Source organism: Acomys minous (genome assembly GCF_964271855.1).
Source record: "Acomys minous genome assembly, chromosome: 3".
In the NCBI taxonomy this organism is placed as follows: domain Eukaryota; kingdom Metazoa; phylum Chordata; class Mammalia; order Rodentia; family Muridae; genus Acomys; species Acomys minous.
This window is the reverse complement of record NC_140485.1, coordinates 87,844,602-87,867,025: the sequence shown is the minus strand read 5'-3', so window position 1 is coordinate 87,867,025 and position 22,424 is coordinate 87,844,602. Positions and strand designations below refer to the sequence as shown.

The 22,424-nt window shown below is 34.2% G+C and overlaps 1 protein-coding gene across 4 annotated transcripts in view; it reads right to left on the bottom strand.

Moving 5' to 3' along the window:
• GRIK2 (glutamate ionotropic receptor kainate type subunit 2) overlaps nt 1-22,424 on the bottom strand; it is a 655,703-nt gene that overhangs the window by 275,925 nt on the left and 357,354 nt on the right. For all 4 annotated transcript variants that reach the window (XM_084776934.1, XM_084776935.1, XM_084776932.1 and 1 more), the window contains exon 8: nt 4,538-4,681. In XM_084776934.1, coding sequence (XP_084633060.1) covers nt 4,538-4,681 — 144 coding nt within the window. The remainder of the gene's footprint in view (nt 1-4,537; nt 4,682-22,424) is intronic.

Here is a 22,424-nt window from a genome sequence, read left to right as displayed (position 1 = left end):
CTTCTCTCATCTAGAGTTCCAATAGGATGTTCTCCCCTCTGTCCCAGTTTCCTGGTAAGTGAAGGCTTTCGTGAGACACACCCCTTGGGCCAGTATGCAGATATAAGTGAGTATATACCATTTGAGTCTTTCTACTTATGAGTTAACTCACTCATGACGATCATTTCTAGCTCAATCCATTTGTCCACTAATTTTGGGAATTCCTTGTTTTTAATAGCTGAATAGTATTCCATGGTGTATATGTACCACAGTTTCTTTATCCATTTTTCTAGTGAGGGACTTAGGCTGTTTCCATGTTCTTGCTATTATGAATAAAGCTGCTATGAACATGGTTGAGCATATGTCCTTGTTGTGTGCTGGTGCATATTCTGGGTATATTCCAAGGAGTGGAATAGCTGGGTCTTGAGGAAGCCCTATTCCCAGTTTTCTGAGAAAACGCCAGATAGATTTCCAAAGTGGTTGTACCACTTTGCATTCCCACCAGCAATGAAGGAGTGTTCCTCTTTCTCCACATCCTTGTCAGTATGTTGTGTTGCTTGAATTTTTTATCTTAGCCATTCTGATGGGTATAAGATGGAATCTCAGAGCTGTTTTAAAGCAAAATCAATCCTATACAATACAAGATCCTACAGAGAATTTTTGTACCCAATATCAAGCTGTACTATAGAGCAACAGTAATTAAAATAGCAGGGTACTGGCACAGCAATAGGCAGTTTGGTCAATGGAATTGAATTGAAGACCCAGAAATGAATCCACATAATATAGTCACTTGATTTTTGACAAAGAAGCCAAATCTATTCAATGGAAAAAAGATAGCATATTTAACAAATGGTGCTAGTCTAATTGGATGTCTACATGTAGAAGATGCAATTAGACTTATATTTATGGCCACTCAGGAAACTCAAGTCCAAGTGGATTAAAGACCTTAACATAAAACCAGAGACACTAAATCAGTTAGAAGAAAAATTTGGGAAGAGCCTGGAAAACATTGGCACAGGAGACAACTCCCTTAACAGAAGACCAACAGCCCAGGCTTTAAGGTCAATAATTAATAAGTGGGACCTCATGAGGCTTGAGAATCTTTTGTAACACAGGAGACACTGTCAACAGAACAAAGAGACAGCTTACAGACTGGGAAAAGATCTTCACCAACCCTACATCTGACAAAGGTTTAATATCTAAAATACATAAAGAACTCAAGAAATTAAACGCCACCAAACCAAAAATCCCAATTGAGAATTGGGTCTCAGAACTAAACAGAATTCTCAGCTGATGAATATCAAATGGCTGAGAAACATTTAAAGAAATGCTGAATGTTTTAATCATCAGAGAAATGCAAATCAAAATGATTCTGAGAATCCATCTTACACCCAGAAGAATGGCCAAGATAAAAATTTAAAGTAACGCCACATGCTGGTGAGGATGTGAAGAAAGAGGAACACTCCTTCATGGCTGATGGGAATGCAAGCTTGTACAACCACTTTGGAAATCTATCTGGCACTTTCTCAGAAAACTGGGAATAGGGCTTTCTCAAGACCCAGCTATTCCATTTCTTGGAATATACTCAGAAAATGATCCACCACACAATAAGGACATATGCTCAACCATGTTCATAGCAGCCTTATTCATAATCGCCAGAACCTGGAAACAACCTAAATGTCCCTCAGTTGATGTATGGATAAAGAAACTGTGGTACATTTACACTATGGAATACTACTCAGCTATTAAAAACAAGGAAATCCCAAACTTTGTGGACAAATGGATTGAATGAGAAAAGATCATACTGAGTGAATTAACCCAGAAGCAGAAAGACTCACATGGTATATACTCACTTGTAATTGGGCACAAGCCCAAAAGGCATGTACCACAAAAGTCTTTACTTACCAGGAGATTGAGATAGATGTGAGAGCATCCTACTGAGACTCTATATAAGACAAATATAAGAGAAGGGGAAATAAAGGACCCAGAGGGTCCTAGAAACCTGCAAGAAGAACATTGTGATGGGTAGATTGGGGCCCAGGGTGTGTCTGCTCAAACTATTGTGCTAACCAAGGACAATACAAGTAGTAAACGTTGAAACCCTAGCTTGATCTACCCAATGTACAGAATATTCTCCACAGTTATGTGGAGAGTGGAGACTGACATTGACATGAACTCTAATGCTCCATATTTGACCACCTCCCCTTGGTGGGGAGGCCTGATGGCACTCCAAGAAAAAATAAGCAGAATACCAAGATGAGACTTGATAGCCTATGACCATGTAGTGGGGGAGGAGGTCCCCCTTGGTCATAGACATAGGTGAGGGGATAGGGTGAAAATTTGAGGGAGGGAGCAATGGGAGGATCTAAGTGATGGGATAACAATTGAGTTGTAATCTGAATAAATTAATAAAATGTAAAATATAGAAAAAATCTTAGAAAACATGATTATCTGAAATGTTTGAATACTACAGGGTATGCATGAAAATGCATACTTTTAAATAATGTATAATAGCCCAAAGACATGATTCTAAAAAGATTAAAGTTAATATTTTAGTAGTGAATGAAAATCATCACTACACCATGTGTTAGTCATGATATTTGTTTCTTACATAGTAGTGTGCAGTCATTTCAAAATAGTTTTCAGCTAATAAATTATAAACTAAATTAAAAACATGGTAATAATCTTTATCATATTAGAATATATTTCCAGCAAATTTAACAATGCATTGACTTAGTTGGATAGAAAAAAAGTATTTTGCCCAACTTCTTACAAAAATCAGATCATATGAAAAATGTATAATAATGTAACAGATAAAGGAACCAGATAGCAGCAGAGTACATGTATAGAACAGCAAAATGAAACTAGGTAGAGAATAGTAAAATATAACAGGCAAAACAGCAAGTTATAAAAATTTTCTAACCTACTCAATTTTAAACTTGCTAGCAGCCAAATCAGAAAAAAAGATGATGAAATTGTAATATTGAGGGTTCATATTTGGAGACATACAAGCTGCTTGGGATAAGCATCTTTTCCTGGTACTGAGACCTCAGAAAATTTCTCCTGTTGGCCCTCTTAAGGGGATCACTGTGATTTAGTGGACAAGGCTCTCAATTACACCCTACAATAAATACAGTGGGGAATGTACTATAATGTTTCTTTCAGGGTTAGCTGACACATATCACAGTCATAATGCTCAAATGTTAAATTCAGAAAAATCAATTCTTCAGTCATGGAGACCTATGATCTATGTATAAAGCTCTGAAAGTGGAGAGTGCTTTAAACAAGAAGTTAATGCGGAGTGTGAAACAACTAATAAAGATTATGTTCTTCAGGGAAAACCAGTACCACTAACTGAGTTAAATAAAATTTAGACAAAGAAAATACATAAAAATTGTTTGTCAATACTGTGAGATTCCTAATCATGATCTGATTCATATGTTTCTATTTCATGATTAATAATTTATTATAAAATAAATGATTAATTTTAAGTCAACGATGAATATTCTTAAGTGTACCAGTGCCTGTGATTGTTTTAATAGTCAAGACAAGGAGCCATTTAAACTTTTATCCACAAGGAGTGTCCTAAACTAACAAAGGACTTCCCTTAATAGAGAAAAGAGAAAAATGCAGAAGAAAAAGTATTGCACATATGTGTAAATGAAGAATTTTCCACCTGCTTTTCCTACTAGATACTTGGTTAAAATGAGAAGGGAAATAATACATAAACTGACTCATTAACAGTGTGAAGTGAATTTTCCACTCTCTGAATGTCTATATTATATTTAGTTTTCAGTCTGAATGTGATAACAATTGAACTATGACCTCATATATGCAAATGAAGCACTCTACCACTGAACTATATCCCTTGCTCTGATATAGTAATTTTAACATGGATGGTTAATATAAGTAGAATAATTGTACATTTTCTTTCAGATAGTTTCATAGATGAAAATAGCTATGGCTCACATGTTAGTTTTAAATTTATTGTAGCCTAAATGACATTTGAGTTAAAAACATACTTCATACTTATTTTCTAAAATACTAAAATTCTTTAGCTATCTATATATCTGCTTAAATAAAATGCCAGAGAGATAGATTTTTAAAAAAATATGTCTAATATCTTCAACCAAGCATTTAAAGGGTCATAGGGTTCATATGTTTTTGTCATCATAGACATGAACTGATTTTTTGTGAAAAATAATGTTTTTTTTTATTTTTTATTTTTGGATTACATCTCAATTGTTATCCTATCACTTTTATCCTCCCATTTCTCCCTCCCTCCAGCTTTATTGTGTCTTGATTTGTTCTGCTTGTCTGTTGTCTCTCTGAGGTCTGATTTTTTTTCTCAGGGAATGGAGGAGAAGTAGATCTGTTAGAGAGGGGAACTGGAGAAAGGAGGGAGGAGTGGGGGAAGGGAAACTATGGTTGGGATATATTATGTGAGAGAAGATTCAATTTTCAATAAATGGGCGAGGAAATGAAGATTCAGTTATAAAACTAAATTACATGGTAGGAAAACTGCACTGACCTAATCCGGAGTCTTTTCTCCACTTACCTCTTTAATTAGACTCATGAAACGGGTCCCAAAGCGCCAGGGTTTGTGCCGATTACACTGCAAGGAGCTGACTGTCATCTGCGGAAACTGCTGGACAGCCACAGACACGACATGCACTGCATCGTACATCAGAGCAGCATCCGTCTGAAAGCCCAGAGAAAGGACATCCATGTTCACAAAATTGTAGAACAGGAGTACACAGAATAAAGAGAAGAATGGGGTAAGAGAAATACTAATTTCCAGGTTTTCTTCCTATTTGAGCAAACACAATTTCCTGTACATTTCAGATAAGATGCTGCAATCATATAACTACAACTCATTTAGAACAGTTGACCCACATGGTCTGTCTTTTCTAAGCCAATCAGTAGCCAAGGAAGATGGGCCTTATTTTGCCTTTTTAGCTGGAAATACATGAAGACACTATTTCTTTTCTCACTCTCCCTGGGTTTGTCTTACTCTGTCACACCTCTTACCCAAGTATACCGGGTGAAAATGTGACATGTAGGATGATTATATATCTCACATATTATTCATAGAAGCAAACAACGCAGGAGGGGGAAAAAAGGGATTTTTAAGAGTGTTACTCAAAAAAGCATAAAGATATATGCTTTGGATCTTATCTTTGGCTCTATTTTCAAATATCCATTCTCAATCATGATGCATGATTCCACAGACTGAGTCTCAGCGTATATGCTAATCCTTTATCAGGAACCTAAGCTTAATCTCTTGTGCTGTTTTCTTCACTCAAAATTTCCATATCAATGTAAATTCATTTGGCTTCACAAGTAAAATGAGTATGAATTGCACTGTTCTGCACCTGCTCAAGTGACCATGCACTTGGTGAGTCAATGATTGAAAATAATGTTTATAACTCATAACAAACAAGAGGTTCAGCAACTGTCAAACATTGTGTTAAGAGGACTTTCTCACTATGTTTAATGGGATCCATACTGAATCTCATACCTATCGTAGAGGGACACACTGACAGGGCTGGAAGCAGTGAACTTTGAGCCATCTGCCTGGCATGCATTAGAATAAAAGCATGTATTTCTTTTTCTCATTCACACAATTAGTGGGCTGTGAAATGAATTCCAAACTGAACAGGAACCCGGTAGATCATATTGTGCACCCCCATACAAAACAAAATGAGGAGACGGTATTTTTCCATTCAAATAGATCCTAAGAGCTTTATCAAAAGAAGTTGCAGACAACTAAACATCACACTGCAATACCAGAACATTGAAACTGTCATTGTGTTTGTCATAAGTCTGCAAAGTGTAAATTCATATCCACAAATTTCATTTTATAAATAATAGATGGCTAATTTTGCACACTCTAATAGGTGAGTAGTGGAAACTAAAGGAGTGAAATTAGCATGAGTATCCAATATGAGACTGACAATTACACTATTTAATTTGGATCTAAGTTAATGTCAGAAGAATGTATCTCATATGTCACACTGCAAGTTCAAAAAGTAACTACCATATTTAAAAAATACACTTTTCCAAACATAATAAATTTTTATAATGTACACCTTTTGAAAAGAAGAAGACAGAAATAAAATATGTCAGGCATTACTAACAGGTTAGTGCATATCATCACCACAGAAAAACACCTTAAAGAATCAATTTTCTTCCTGAATTCAAATTCCATTTCCTGATGTGATACTACATTAAGTCACACAGGATGCAGGTCTCTGGGCATATTGTGAGAAAGAAGGCTATTTCTAGAGAAGTTTAATTGAAGAAGGTAGATATAATCTCAATACAGGTGGGACCATCCCACAGGCTAGCATACTAAGATGAATAACATAATAAAATAAAAGACAAGAGTGGATCACCACTCCACTCACTCGCATCCTGAATGCAGACACAAACAGCTCTGGCCATGAGATTTTACCATGTAAGTGTGAGCAAGAACATATTTTCCCTTCCTTAGTTGTTTTTGTTAAGAATTTTGTCAGTGCAATAGGAAAGGAAAATAATGTAAGAGTGTGAGTTAAAAGTCACATATTAGAACAAAACTATTAACATGTTTTCATAGTATTTTAAAACTGGATTCTTATTAAGTATCTGTATAGTGTCTAATATAACAAAACTAAAATGTGAATAACAGTAAAATATTTGGAAACTATATAACTAGAGGAGAAATAACTCATCCCTAAACACAAAATGGATTGTCCTAGATATAAAAACAGTATAAAAATGTCTTAGAACAAATAAAAATAGAGACATAAAAGAAAAAACATATTGAATACCAATAGGAGTATTTACAGCAATAAATACTATATTAAGATAATACAAACTATTTGCCTAAGCACCTAGTACTGTATCAAGAAAATGGAAGTACAGTAACCAACCAAGCTTCAAATAAGCAAAAAGAAAAACATAATAAATATCAGAGCAGAAAGAAACAAATATAGACCTACAGATGATAAGTAGTGCTTGGTACTGCTTTTTAGAGAAAACACTGTTTCTTTACATGGGCCCAAAACATAACTAAATTCTAGATGGTTAGACTAGCATCTCTGCCTTTATTTTGTTTTGTCTCCATTACTCTGCATACTGCAAGAAGATTAATCAAAGTATACCTGACTACCTAACATAACTTGTGCTTCTTTGGGTTTGAGAGTCAAAAAACAAGAATTGTTTTCTTCATCTACAGTCATCTTGAATTATAGGAACTACACACAAAATCTTAAAGGTCCTACTGCCGCCTAAATGAAGAGAGGTATCAGTGATGGCAAAGCTGTAATCTGGAGAAGTAACCTACTAATGGAGACCTGATCAATCCCCTTAAGAAATGGCATCAATAACAACTTATATAGACCCTTTTAAGGTATCAAAATTGGATTTAGGATTAATTATACCCAGACATGGACAGTACCTAGACCAGGAATACATAATCTCACCACCCTTTTCCCCAGTGCTTTCTCTGTTTAAACCTAAGGCTTATGTCCATACAAAGAATGGACATGCAATCAGTGAACCTATTTATTCATTCTTCTTTCCATTGTACCTTACAAATACAGTTTCTCTGCTTTATAGTATCACTCATCTTCTGAAATTATTGGAATAGATGGCTAGTCAGATCCTGTTGAAGCTAGCATTTTGTTGGTCATTCCTGTCATATTATAATCAAGGACAAAAAAGTGCTCCAATTAGAAACTGACATATAAGACATTTAAAAGAAGATATTTTTAAGGAATACAACTAATAAATCTTCTGTAGAATAATTATGAAAGAGAAATGTGAGGCTTAAGTAAAGCCAAAGTTTCCCTGACGCCACAGAAATAAGATAGCTGATCAAGATGGTAACTTAGCCCTGGGTACTTTGACAGACCCAATGATAAAGAACTGGAAGTATGACTATATTTTCACCATGTGAACTTGTATAAAAAGATTCCATCAGGCTACCAAGCAGAGACTTGATACCCTATGAGCATATACAGGGGGAGGAGGTCCCCCTCAGTCACAGTCATAGGAGAGGGGAGTAAAGGAAAAATGGGAGGGAGGGAGGAATGGGAGGATACAAGGGATGGGATAACCATTGAGATGTAACAAGAATAAATTAATAAAAAATAAATTAAAAACAAGAAAAAAAGATTCCATCAGAAAATACTCAGAACAAAATGTATTTCATTCTTAAATTTTGCCATAAATTAAAAAAAAAAAAAGCAACGAAGAGTCTTCCACACTCTTTTTCTGAAGGCATAATTACCCTGATATCATATCATGACAAGGATATTACACCAAGACAGTTGCAAGCGAAGATTATTGATGAACATAGACAAAGAAATCCTAAGAAAAATATTAGTAATCAGATGTTTTTAAAACAGTACACTAAAACGATTATTGAAAAAAATTAAAAAAAAAAAGAAGAATTGAGATAAGAAGAAAGCTGAAATAATGAGAAAAAAAAGAAAAGAAAATGAACCTGTAGTTCAGAGAACTACTTTATCTCCAGAAGGGGTTAAAGCAAAATGGAGGCTGATACTTAACATTGGCCTTTTGCCTCTGCTGTTACAAGCACACATCCACATGAACATATACATAGCAACACACACACACACACACACACACACACACACATTTATATAACTTAACCAATACAATTTTACTTCAGGGCTTCAAGTATATACAAGAGTGGTTGAATGTACATTGGTCAATAAACATAGTGTCACGATAAAGCACACCAACAGAAGAAATGACAGAAATCATACAATCCTCTCAAAAGAGCCTAAAGTAATAAAGTCTATTTATAACAAGGCTAAACTTACAGCATAATGAATGCTGGGAAAATGCCAGTGATGCCTTAAGATTCCGAAAGACAAGAATGCCTGCTTTTGTCACTTTTATTCAAGATGATACTAGAAGTTCTACCCAGAGCAATTAGTCAAGACAATGAAATAAATAGCACTGAAATTGGAAAGAAAACAAGGCAAATTGTCACTATTTACAGATGACATAATTTTCTATATAGAAACACCAAGCTTACCATCAAAACACTATTAGAATTAATAAACTATTTCAGCAGAGTAGCAGAATTTAAAATCAATATCAAAATAAATTATATTGCTGTATAGAAATAGTGAGTAATCTGAGTTAGAATTCAGCCAATAATTCTTTATTAGACAAAGCAGGAAAATAAAGTAAAATACATACAATTATATTTAAGCAAACCGGGAAAATATTTCAACAATAGAGGGATAAAGTATGCTAGAATACATTGAAAAGACATGTTTTCATGGGTAGAAGGGTTAATCTTGTTAAAATTTATATAACACCTAAAGTGCTTGACAGATTCAAGATCATTCCTATTAAAATTGCAATGAAGTTCATCACAGAACTAGACAAGTAAACATTAAAGGGTCTATGAAACTATGAAAAGCTTGAATTGCTAAACAGTTTTTGGGTAAAACAACATGACTACAAAAAACACAATAAAAATAGCATGACGCTGACATGAAAAATAGCCAAACCAACCAATGAAATGAAATAGAGGAGGAAAACCAGGCCTTTGCAGTCAACTGAGTATTGAAAAGGTGGTCCAAAAGGCAATAAAGAAATACTTCAACAAATGGTACTAGCAAACTGGATAGCCATTCATAAGGTGAAAATAGAAGCCCCTTCATTACTAGTTAAACATTAAACTACTAAAAGAAGCAGTAATGAAAATTCCATTTGAATTAATAACATTAAAAAAGTAAAAATGCACAAGTGGAATTACATATAAGTAAAAAAAAATGTGAATAAATCTACCAAAAATATAACACTTCTTTGCAGCAATGGAAACAGCATTCTATAGATAGGAAAAAAATGTTTGCAAGATGTTTACAAACTATGCACCTGAAAGGAAATATGTGAGTACATAAAAACATTTAATAATGTGTGTGTGTGTGTGTGAGTGTGAGTGAGTGTGTGTGTGTGAGTGAGTGTGTCAGGGTTTAGGGTGGTAGATAGAAACATGATTTAAAGATTGGTGATAAACCTAAGTAGATATTTGTAAAATGCTTAACATGTGTCTGAAAAGTGTCTCAAATTCCTTTATTACCAGAGAAACAGAAATCAGAGTAGCAATAATATATCACCTACTGCAATAAGAAGACAAAAGAGAAAAGGTATTAGCCAAGACAACAGGAAATCAAAGACTTATCACACTGTTGGTGATATTTAAATTTGCTAAATATGGAAACCACAATAATGTTTTCACAAAGGTTACAAATAGAGTCATCATTTGATCCAGCAATCATTCATATTTGGAGAAGTTCTGAGAAGAACTAAACACTCATGATTGTGTTACCCTTTGAAATTAAATATCTGTGACTGAATTCAAATTAAATATAATTTTGTTCCTAATTTAATTTTCCTTTCATGTCATATCAACTCTAGAAAGTACTTCGGAGTTAAAGTTAAATTAATTTTTAGAATTATACTACAATTGAACATACGGACTACCTTCTTATTAAACTATTTACTTACTAAATTCAGATGATTTACTTAGAAGATTTAGAATTATGCTGAACATTGAAATGGAATCACACATGTGTTTAGAAGTATATTTGGTGGTCATGCTTATCTGAAAGATAAAACAACTATTCATTTTGGGATTCATACTAGGAAAAGGAAGTAGAGTGAAAACACTCTTCACTTTAGTGATTCATATCAGAAAAGTTGATATTAGGAAGTTGAATATCAAGCCCAAATGGTCAGAAGAGAGATTCATGCAGCAGTGATAGTTCAAGAATTTATCAACAACAATGGGAAAAACACTTAGCGCCTACCTTACACTAGATTCAGCTTTGAAGCCAAAATTCTTTCCAAATTAAATTGTGTGAACTACAAAGAATTATCTACCAGTCCAAAATACGCCTTTCAGCCATTGTGCAGTTGTGCAATATGGCAACTACGCTAGGCACTGATCTATGAGTATAACAGAATATCATTATAATTGTTTTGTTAAAATTTTTCTCAGTCAGGTTTGGTTCATTTCTTGGATTCTGGGTAGCCCAGCATCTGGTTCCTAGACATCCAGGCAGTGTCATGTCTGTGCTCCCTCTCCTGGCATGGCCTCAAGTAGAACCAGTCCTTGACTGTCTACTCCAACATGTTCTGTTCCAGCACTGTCCTGCCCACCCCAGGACATCTTGAAATCAGGAAATATTATAGGTTGATGAATTTGTACCTGGGTTGATGTCCCAGTCAAACAGACGGAAGCCTTAGAAGGATATAGAAGTTGGCCAGTTCAGAATCTGTATCTCCCTTTGCTGGAGTCTTCATTACAGTCAATCTTGACAATTGCAGGGAGTTTCTACAGGACTAGGTTTCCAAATCACCTTACAAATGTCTCCTGATTTCAGTAGTCTCTCCTATTACTCTCTTCCTCTATGCCCCACTTTTTGATTCCTCCTGTTTCCGTCCCCATCTACCCCCAATCCACTCACATAATCTATTCTATTTCCTAGCGATATCCATGTACCCCACCTTGAGCCCTTCTTATTCTTTAACTTATCTGGATCTGTGGATTGTGGTGTGATTATCCTTAGCTTATACTTACTAATATCCTTTTTTAAGTGAGCTAATACAATGTTTGTTTTCCTAGGTCTGGGTTACCTCATTCAAAATAATTTTTTCTCTAGGTTTTTCTATTTTATGATGTCATTGTTTTAACAACTAAGCAATATTCTATTATATAAATGTACCACATTATCTTTATCCATTCTTCAGTTGGGGGGCATCTAGGTTGTTTCCAGTTTCTGGCTATCATGGTAAAATTTCTCTGAATGTAGTTCAGCAATTATCCTTGTGGTAGGGTGGAACATACTTTGGCTATATGTCATTAGGAGTATAGCTGGTCAACAGAGAGGTATTATCCAGCAACTGATGGGAACAGATGCAGAGGCCTACAGTAAATATTTGGTAGATGAAGGGGAACCCCACATTACAGGTGGGGAAAGAATTGACTGATCCAGAGGGATCAAGACCTGTATGGGTCTGAGCTACGTCCTATGCTTATAAGATATGATTGTGAAGTGCCGTGTTCTTATATAAACTTCTGACAATGGGAGTTGCAGGGTGCAGGTGTCTCTGACTCTATTGCTTCCTTTTAGGATGTATTTTACCTACTGATTTACCTTATCCAACCTTAATATGGGAGTTTATGCCTAGTCTTATGTTTGCTTGTTTGTTTGTTTGTTTGTTTGTTTTTGTTTTGGTTTGGTTGGTTTTGAGGCAGGGTTTCGCTATAGATCCTTGGATGTCCTAGACTTGATTTGTACAGGAGGCTAGCCTTGAACTCACAGAGATCTGGCTGTCTCTGCTTCCCCAAGGGCTGGGATTACAGTTGTGGCCACTAGTCCCATGCCTGGCTTGTGCTAGTTTTATTTTAACTTGTTATGCTATATTTAGGTGAGATCATGCAAGGACTGTACTTTTTTTCAAGGGAACCTGAGGAGGAGTAGATCTGGAGGAGAGGGGGTGTGGAGAGTAGAGGGAGGGGGAACTGTGGTCAGGATGGAATGTTGAGAGAAAATAAAGTGCAATATGATCCAAAAAATTTCAGCACACATAAGATGACCTTCCAACACGACTGCTTTGGTACAATCATAAAACAACCCTTGCAAAGCATTTTAATATGAGTTCATTTTAATTATTTTTTGTTTGTCAAGTGATAAAGTGAAAAGTAAGGGTGATCCAATGGAACTCCCTTAGAAGTAAATGTCACACCTTCTACTATTCTGTATATAGATACCTATAGGACAATAAATGGTGGCTTTTGGCTGGAAAACCCAAACCTACCTCCTGGGTGTAGTTTATATATTCTGAGTTATTTTCTGCTCATTTTAATAAAAATTGACTCTGCATCAAATGTTAACGTTAGATAATATTTTTAATATTCATGCATATTTAAAACATATCATGACATAAAAGTACAATAAGGAATGTTCTGAACATTTAAAATATTTGCAGAGACTTAGATCTTATTTATTTAAAGAGCTCATTGTTAAACAGCAGATAGAAGGCATGTCTATGTTTGATATACAGGTTATTTTTGCTCTGTGATTCACACTCTAAGACAGTTACCACCCTCCAAAAAAAATTTAAACAATAAATTGGCTCTGTATAAAATTGAGTTAAAGACAAACATTCAGACTTACATACACAAAAGAAAACACAGAAAAATGTTATAAAATGTACCAAAGATTGCTTTTAGCAAAAATTCATCAAAATATGTTTACTTATGGTTGTGACACTTAAAGAATTGTGCCCTTGAAATAATGGCCTTGGAATATCTCTATTATATTTTAATTGAGATATATTAGGAAAGGGTCTGTTGGCATATACGTTTAATGAGAGCTTTCAAGAGGCAGACACAAGCGTATTGCTTTGAGTTCCAGGCCAGCCTCATCTACCAAGTGAGTTCCAAGGATATGTGATAATCTTTCTCAGATAAACAAACAAATGAAACAACAGTAAGGACACCAATGTGTAATCCTTTTATTTTAAATGAGTATAATTTTTTATTATTTTTAAAGGTTATAGTTTGGTAAGTCTGACATTGTGTATGGGAGTGTGGTAGTAGTTATGTGTGGGTGTGCGGGTGACTGTGTGTGGGTTTGGGTGTGTTCTGACATTAATGTATTAATCTATTAATCTTGATAAGGGCTAAGGTCCTCCAAGTCACTGAAAGTTCTATAAAATATATTTTATTATTCTCTTCTTTTATATTTACTTTCTGTACACAGGTCCTTCTGGCTACTCACAACACTGGTATTATAGTGCCACATATATGCTGCCTTGCATATTGTAAGCATATAATAGCATTTTAAAAATAAATCCATAATCTAAGTTCTGCCAAAATGTTTGCTTTAACAGTAAAAGAACTAGGTCGTAGGGCACTCTGAAGAACAATCACACTCTGCCACCTCTCTTGAATGCATCACCTCCCAAAGGTACCTTGAACCAAATCTGCCAGCAGCTCCTGCCTGGGAGGAATTCAAGCGCAGTCTCCGTCCCAATTCCAAATGAATTTATAGTAACAGTTCTGTGAACACATTTATCTTTCCATTAAATAAGTGTAGGCAGGTCCCCTCTGAGATCTGAAGCTAGCTGGCAGGTGGCAGATCCATTCTGGAACGCCTAAGTGTCACATTTTGCTCATTTCTGAAATCCCATCTGAAGCACAACGCACAGCACAAAGAGCTGCTTGCCCAAGCAAATGGAAGATGGGTCTACAGAATCTTACTATTTCTCATTGATATGGCCTCTTAACTGAAACAAATAATCAAAATTTAAAGTAATACTTTTTGTCTTATTTCCTCATTTTTTTAGTAAGAAGAAGAAAAGAGATTTTCCGAGCGCTGATTTGTGGGTGAGAAACAATTGGTTAAAAAACTAGACAGTTGCAGTTGGAAAGTAATTACATGTGTTAATTGTTTGATTAGAAGAGACAGATATTCAGGATTATGGGTAAAGAAGAGGATATTGGCATTGGGTGCTGCTGTGAGAGTCAGCAGAATTTGAAATGGGACTGAGAAATATGCACCTCTATGATAACAGAAGGGCATGCACACAGGAAGGGAAAGCGGGTGCTCTCAGCTGGCACACTATGCTCAGCTCCCTGTTCTGCACAATACAAATACATGATGCCTGCTAACTGAGTGAGTGAATGATGAAGAACTGCCCGCAGAACCAATCAGGAACCTATTGTGAGACCATTCTCCAGGAACTCTGCAGCTGCCATTGTGTGTGCTCTGCTGCCAGCTCTTTGTCCCACTCTGAAAAAGAGTTCTTTCCCAGCAGCTGCGTGGACTGAACAGGCTGCATGAGGTAATACATTAGAGTAGTTTGCATAGTTTCTGGCACATGGTATACAGCAGGTGTCATCAGATACTGTTGGTGATCATCAGAAAGCTGGTAATTTCTTCAAGGTGGACACAATCCCAAATCAGGAGCCTATTTAGAAAGGACAAATTTGCGATTTTCTACATATGCAATTGGTTTAAATGGGGGATAGGCCTATGGTGTTCAAGAGAACATCCAAGGAGGCGTAGGGGGGCATTTTCATAGAAACTGCATTTCTATAAAATGAAATTTGTTCCTCATCGCATAATTCAGTTGAAATCAGAGCTAAAAGATTCTCAAAATGCATGGTTTACTACCATGTTTAGAAAATAAGATAGATACCCATAAACTATTTGACTGCTTGAAATACATATATATAGTATATATACATATATTGAATATGCACGTATAGTATATATAGTATATATACACATACATTATATATATATATATATATATATATATATATATATATATATATATATATATATATATATATACACATACACACACATACTAAGGTTAGGCATTCCTTTTAGTCAGATTACTTCGTACCAGCAGTATGACCCTTGTCAAGCCTGATTTATTGTGTCATTGTCAGTGAATCAATTAGGTTGACTAAAGATGTCTGCTCTCATTTTCTTTCTGTAGCTATGCCTATTTAACAATCTTTCATATCTATATTTTATAAACATTTGGAAATTAGGATATGTGAAAACCACTCTTCTTTTTTCATGTATATACACATATTCCTCTCTATTCTGTCCTCTACTAACAAAACCTGCTCATGTGTGTGTTGCAGTTTCTTAATTTTGGGGTTTTCAGCACAATTTAAATTCTTACCCACACTAAAACCCTTCTAGCCCCTGATACTCTGAGAAATAAAAGTAGTATCTATTGTTTATCATCCAAAAATTATATTCTAGTATTCCAATGTTTTACTTCCTTTTACACACTTTGGTTAATAAGTCTCTACTTCATGTTTCATCCAATCAATGAGAGCTCAGCATTGCAGATATGCGGTATTAGGAAGATATACCACAAATTACAGGGAGAATTACCTTTGAAAAAATACATATTTTGTCTTTACTGTTATAGCATTTGTTATCCGTGAGGGCTAACAGACTCAAGAGCCAAGACCAGAAAACATAAATATGAAAAAAGGGAAATAATATAATGGATATAATCTCTTAGCAAAATTGGAGATTTGAAAAAACTGATGCACCAACCAAGGACAACGCATGCAGTAAACCTAGACCCCCTCTTCATATCTACCGAATGGACAAGACATTTTCCATAGTTGTGGGGAAAACAGGGACTGCCTCTGACATGAACTCTTGTGCCCCCAATTTCATTACTTCCACTTTGGCAACATCATACAGAGGAAGGGGAAGCAGACTATCAGGATGAGACCTGATAGGCTGTGGTCATATTATGGGGGAGGAAGTCCCCTTCAGTCAGAGGTATGGGGGAGAGGAATAAGGCAAAAAAGGGAGGGGGAAGAGGAAGATACAAATGAGGGTATAACAACGGAGAAGTAATCTGAATAAATTATAATTTAAAAAGTTAAAAGGAGAAAAAAAAGAAAAGAAAGAAAAGAAAACTCAGATTGAATCAAACTCTGAAGATCATGTGAGAAAGGATGGACTTGTATGGCAGTGCTTTCTAGGACTGATGACAACTGATCCACGTACTTGGTGTCCCATGAGTTCGTGAATTTGAGTAACTCTTTCTAAATCAACGTTTTCATTTTCAAATTACAAGCTAACAAAAATAGTAAATGCTGACTGTTTTTTTCTGAGTAACTAGTAAAATACAAACTAGAAATATGATCACAAAAAACTGAATAATAGTAAGTATATATTAAGATATATGAATGCTATATTTTATATATAATAAATACACAGAAGAAAAAAATGCATGGTCCTATATGCTTATATATTTTGGAGTTTAATTCTTTCTAAAACATGTACCAACTTTTACTGCCCTTAACAAGATATAACATTTGGAAACACCTTTATTTTCCATAGCTTTTAGAATTTATAAGTAATAAAATGCAGTGCATGGAGATTAAACTTAGAATCATTAACATGAAGATGGTACTTGAGTTCTTTCTATGAATTACCCTTACTATTGTCACTGTAATTTTCTGTCTGTTGTTTTTGTTTTGCCATAATTTCTAAATATACCAATTGTAAGCTATTTAAATGTTTTTCAAATATCATATGTAAAAAACTATTCACTTTAAGATGTAAATGATCAAGAGACAGCTGTGAAACAGGTTAGAAAATGCCAGATTTTCAATTAAAAATACCATTAAACTAATGTAATTATTCTTACCTAATTAAATTTTAGCCCACTATAATAATTCCATTGAGATATCTTTTTCTCTTTTAAAATGTTCCAGGAAGGTCTTGCCAACGTCCACGAACCGTATCGATGGGGTTGTTAATGAACTCTCCAGCAACAATACTCTAGTCTTAATAATTTAGCTCCCGTTAAGTCTTGTCTGATTTTTACTACATTTTGAACTACTATTGATCTTGAGAGGAATCAATATCAAGGGGAAGTATTCTCTGCACTATCTGCTAGTTTTCCAATACATTCCATTATCTTGATATTTGTAGCTTAAAGTAGCCTCTGACATTTTAAAATGTATATTCATCAGTATTGTTTATACTTAATGTTTTCAATATCATGAATGAAAATTGATTTTCCTGGTGTTAATAGATTGGGATTCTTTTAAGTTGAGATCCTGGAGTATGCAACAACCGATATAAAGTATTCATATAGATTTATGTTCTTATAACTTTATGAAAGTACTAATTCCAAATATATATACTGATTGATAACATAAAACTATGCAGTTTATCCATAGCAAAGCTAAATGATGATAAAGACCTACTCAGGTAATAAATTTCTGAAGAAGCTATAAACAAAACTAAAACTAACATGCATGCTTTCTTGCCCCTAATGTGTTAGGTTTATTACTTGCTTATTTCTCTGTATAGCAACTTCTCAAAAAAGAACACTAAACAGTAAACATTTCATAATCAGCTTATGGAACATGGACTTGTAACTTTTAAATTTTCTTAATGTTTGTGATTTTATCATCTTGCAAAGAATATTAGTCTTCCTTAAAAAGTTGTTGCCAGACAGATATTTATCAGGACATCTTAATTTTTAAACTTATTAACTGAAAGCACAAAGTATGCTAAACTTGAAAAATATCAGTGTAGATGATACAGAAGTTTTTAAGGAAAAGAATGTGAATTGTGAAATATCACAGTTCTGGAGGAATTGCTTAGTATGTGTGAGACTCTCGTGTACTACTTACTTTGAAAGTATATTGAATGTAGGTTTCTAGGACCCTCTGGATCCTTCTACTTTGCCATTCTCCCATGCTTCTCTCATCTAGAGTCCCAATAGGATGTCCTCCTCTCTGTACCAGTTTCCTGGTAAGTGAAGGCTTTCGTGGGACATGCCCTTTGGGCTAATATGCAGATGTAAGTGAGTATATACCATTTGAGTCTTTCTGCTTCTGGGTTAACTCACTCGTGATGATCATTTCTAGCTCAATCCATTTGTCCACAAATTTCAGGAATTCCTTGTTTTTAATAGCTGAGTAGTATTCCATAGTGTATATGTACCACAGTTTCTTTATCCATTCTTCTTCTGAGGGACACTTAGGCTGTTTCCATGTTCTTGCTATTATGAATAAGGCTGCTATGAACATGGTTTAGCTAATTTTCTTGTGTGCTGGAGCATCTTCTGGGTATATTCCAAGGAGTGGAATAGCTGGGTCTTGAGGAAGCCCTATTCCCAGTTTTCTGAGATAGCACCAGATAGATTTCCAAAGTGGCTGTACTAGTTTGCATTCCCACCAGCAATGAATGAGTGTTCCTCTCTCCCCACATCCTCACCAGCATGTGGTGTCACTTGAATTTTTTATCTTAGCCATTCTGATGGGTGTAAGATGGAATCTCAGAGTTGTTTTGATTTGCATTTCCCTGATGACTAAGGAGGTTGAGCATTTCTTTAAGTGTGACTATTGCACTAATGCCACAGAGAAAGGCTTTTGTCTTGCTTTGACAAAGGCTCTTTCAATACTTAACTAATCTTTTAAAATTTCATGGTTTTCTACATTGTCTCTACTGGCCTTTTTGACTGCTTGGTTCATTCTCAGAATATTCATGTTATTAGTATGTTGTTGACAACAAACACAATAATAAAAAACACAGAGACCAAAAATAATTTAGATACCTAACTGCAACAAACTGTTCCTCTTACAATACCAATTTCAAATTAAAACAGGGAGTTCCAATTTCCTTAGACTAATACCTATGAGGCTTGAAGAACAGTTGTTTAGTAGACTTTTCTGTTAACATTAGTGACATCAGAAAATAAAAGCCACAAAAAGCTATTAAAATCAAAATTAGAAAGAATGGCTGAATTAGGTTAAAAAGACAAAACATATTTCTCTCTAATGTTAATAAAGATTTCATTAGCTCATTTATATATTAAAATCAATGATTTTGGTGATCTTTCAGTAAAAAAAAAACAAAATGTTTCATGCTATATGACTTAGAACATTGAGAGAATTCATAGAACACCTCCAAACCAAATAAAAATGATCATGCCACAATGCCCTTTTATGCAGTATATTTTAGAAATACATCAAAATGCCAATGATCAATTAAGGTATACTAGATAACTCTTGATATTTATATATTTATTTGAGTTTATACTTGCTGAGAAAATCATAAAACACAAATCAAAATAGATAACAATTTCATTACAGCTATTTTAGTCCAGTATTTCATACCACTGAGAAAATTAACTCAAAATAAACAAAGATCTGAAGGCAAGGTAATGGAATTTTACATGGTAGGAGAAATGAATAAAGCTATAAATCTCAATTGCTTGTTTCTTAATTGAAGAACCACAATTAATGCAAAAATTGAGAATAACATGCATGCTAAATTTAAGGAGAACAAGAAAAATAGCAGAGAATTGAGCAACAGGATGGTGGAGAATTGGATTTTGATGCATGAGAATACACACAGACAAAAAAAATAAGTCAGGGAAAAATATATGACTACATGAAATGTGCTTGTTAATTGAAACAAAGATATTTGACAAATTCATTATTAAAATAATTCAACAAAATTATTCAAAATTTATTCACCATTATCCAGCCTCTGAGCTTCAGTATTACAGAATAGTCCTACAAACATGCACACCAGTTCAAATCATGATGTGGCGTTAATGTATATAATGACTCAGGTTAAATCCTTCATCTTGGATTCCAACTAATAAAGAGTTTTATTTCTCTTTCTCACAGATGTTCTCCAATTTTCTTTGCTTCTTCCTACCTCTTAATCCTATTTATCAAATACATATTAGTTCTCTTGCATTTCGAAAAATGAATTGCTGAAATATAAGAGCCACCCTATGTTAAATGTTCAATAAAAATAAATCCATTGTGGTGATCTAAATGAAAAACGGTCCCCATATACTCATAAGGAGTAGCATCATCAGAGATGTAGCCTTGTTGAAGTAAGTATGGCCTGGTTAGAGAAAGTGTGCACTGAGGTTGTCTTTTAAGGTTTTAAGTGAGATTCAGTGGCTCAGTTGCCCTCCCTGCTGCTTACTGATACAGTTTTGGAACTCTCCGTTTCCTCTCTAGCACTATGTCTCCCTGCATGCCACCGTGCTCTCTCACATGATAATAATGGACTACACCTCTGAACTAAGAGTCAGACCTAATTAAATGTTATAAGAGTTCCTATAGTCATGTTGTCTCTTCAAAGCAGTCAAACACCAAAGTCAGGCAACCATTATTTTTAACAAAATGAATATATTGATCTTTCATATAAAAAAGGTATAAATTTACCTATACTTCAATATACTTTTGAAATTAGTTGAAACACTATGAACAAAAATTCAATAAAATTTACTTTAAGAATAATAAGCATAGCAAACATAATAGTCACTTAATGTCAGAATCATTTTTAACTATGTAGCCTGGAGGATAATCAATTTTTAAATCAGGAAATATAATTTTCACAAAGAAAAGTTAATTTATTGTAATATTGGTTTCTATAACATTTGTCTCATTGAACTACTATAGCATATACTTTTTAAGCTTAATTAACTTAATTTTCTACAATAGGTAACGTTATAAAATGTATACTATGAAAATCCAAGTACTAAAACACCATTGAAACCAGGCCTACTGAATTTCAAAAATCTTAGTTGTTTGCTTGTTTTCCTGCTAAAGGATGAAAGTATAGACAAATATATCACTGTTCTATATATCTTAAGCAGTGTGCCTAAAATATTAAATAAGCATCTAGTTTAGAGACTGGCTTGTCTAATACTAATAGCATACTGTAATTCATAAAACAGTGTTTATTGAATATAGATATCATCCAATGTTGTCTCACTTTTGTGATCTATAAACAAGAGAGAGTCAATAACATTTTTAGTTGAGAGAAAGTGATGCTCTCACCAGACATAGTTGAATGATGAGATATTCATGCTAATGATAGGGAGATTTTAAAAAAGGTGAAATATGTCAGAGAATATTCTGGAAATAAGTGTCAAGCACCAAGTGGAACACTATGATGTAACTTGGAGCATAGTTTATGAACATAAAGGGGTAAATGAAAATGTGCATTATGATGTTGTTTAAAGTTTTTTTTCAAAGTATAACATCTAAAAGTTCCTGAATAAGATTAACAAAATACATTTATAATTGAATTATGTAACATTACTACATTGTCTTTAAATACACTAGGGATATGTAAGGGTATATGCTAGAAAAATATAAAGTGAATATATATGATATAAATGGAATATTTATCATATATGAAACATATATACCAAATAAATATTTTAGAACCTGTTACTAATGCTCCTAATTTTTCTTAAAATTACTCTCAACATCTTTGTTTGACAATTTACTTTAATTTCTATTCAAGTTGTAAAAGGGCAAAATAAATATTATTCAGAGAGAAAATGAGGTTGGGGTCTAAGATGCCTCTCTTTTCCTTTATCTTTCTTTGTACATATGGAAATAGGGGTTGAAAAGAAAGAAGGGGAATATGGAAATATATAGAGATGATAGGATAATAAGTATGTTATTAAATCTTCTCCTCAATCTAAGGCCTTAAATGTTACTCACAAATAAGTCTATTTTTAATTCATTCGTGTAGAATTTTGTATATTACTGTGAAATATATTTAATTTTATACATTGGCATAGAATTCAAATTTAAGATTATTACTCACACACGTTATACGTATTTCTACTCTAATATGAGGTATTGAAGCCATGCAACTCAATTATAATACAAAATTTACCTCCAATACCTTGAAAGTGCTATTGAAGGCTGTTTAGGAAAATTAAGTAATACAACCTAATTTTGAATTCACCAAATCATGGTTATGTCAATGACTAGTCGATTTTTATCACCAGAATGGACATCCAAGGTTTAACAGACAGATATGATCCTGTAGATAAATAAGGTAAAATAGTTT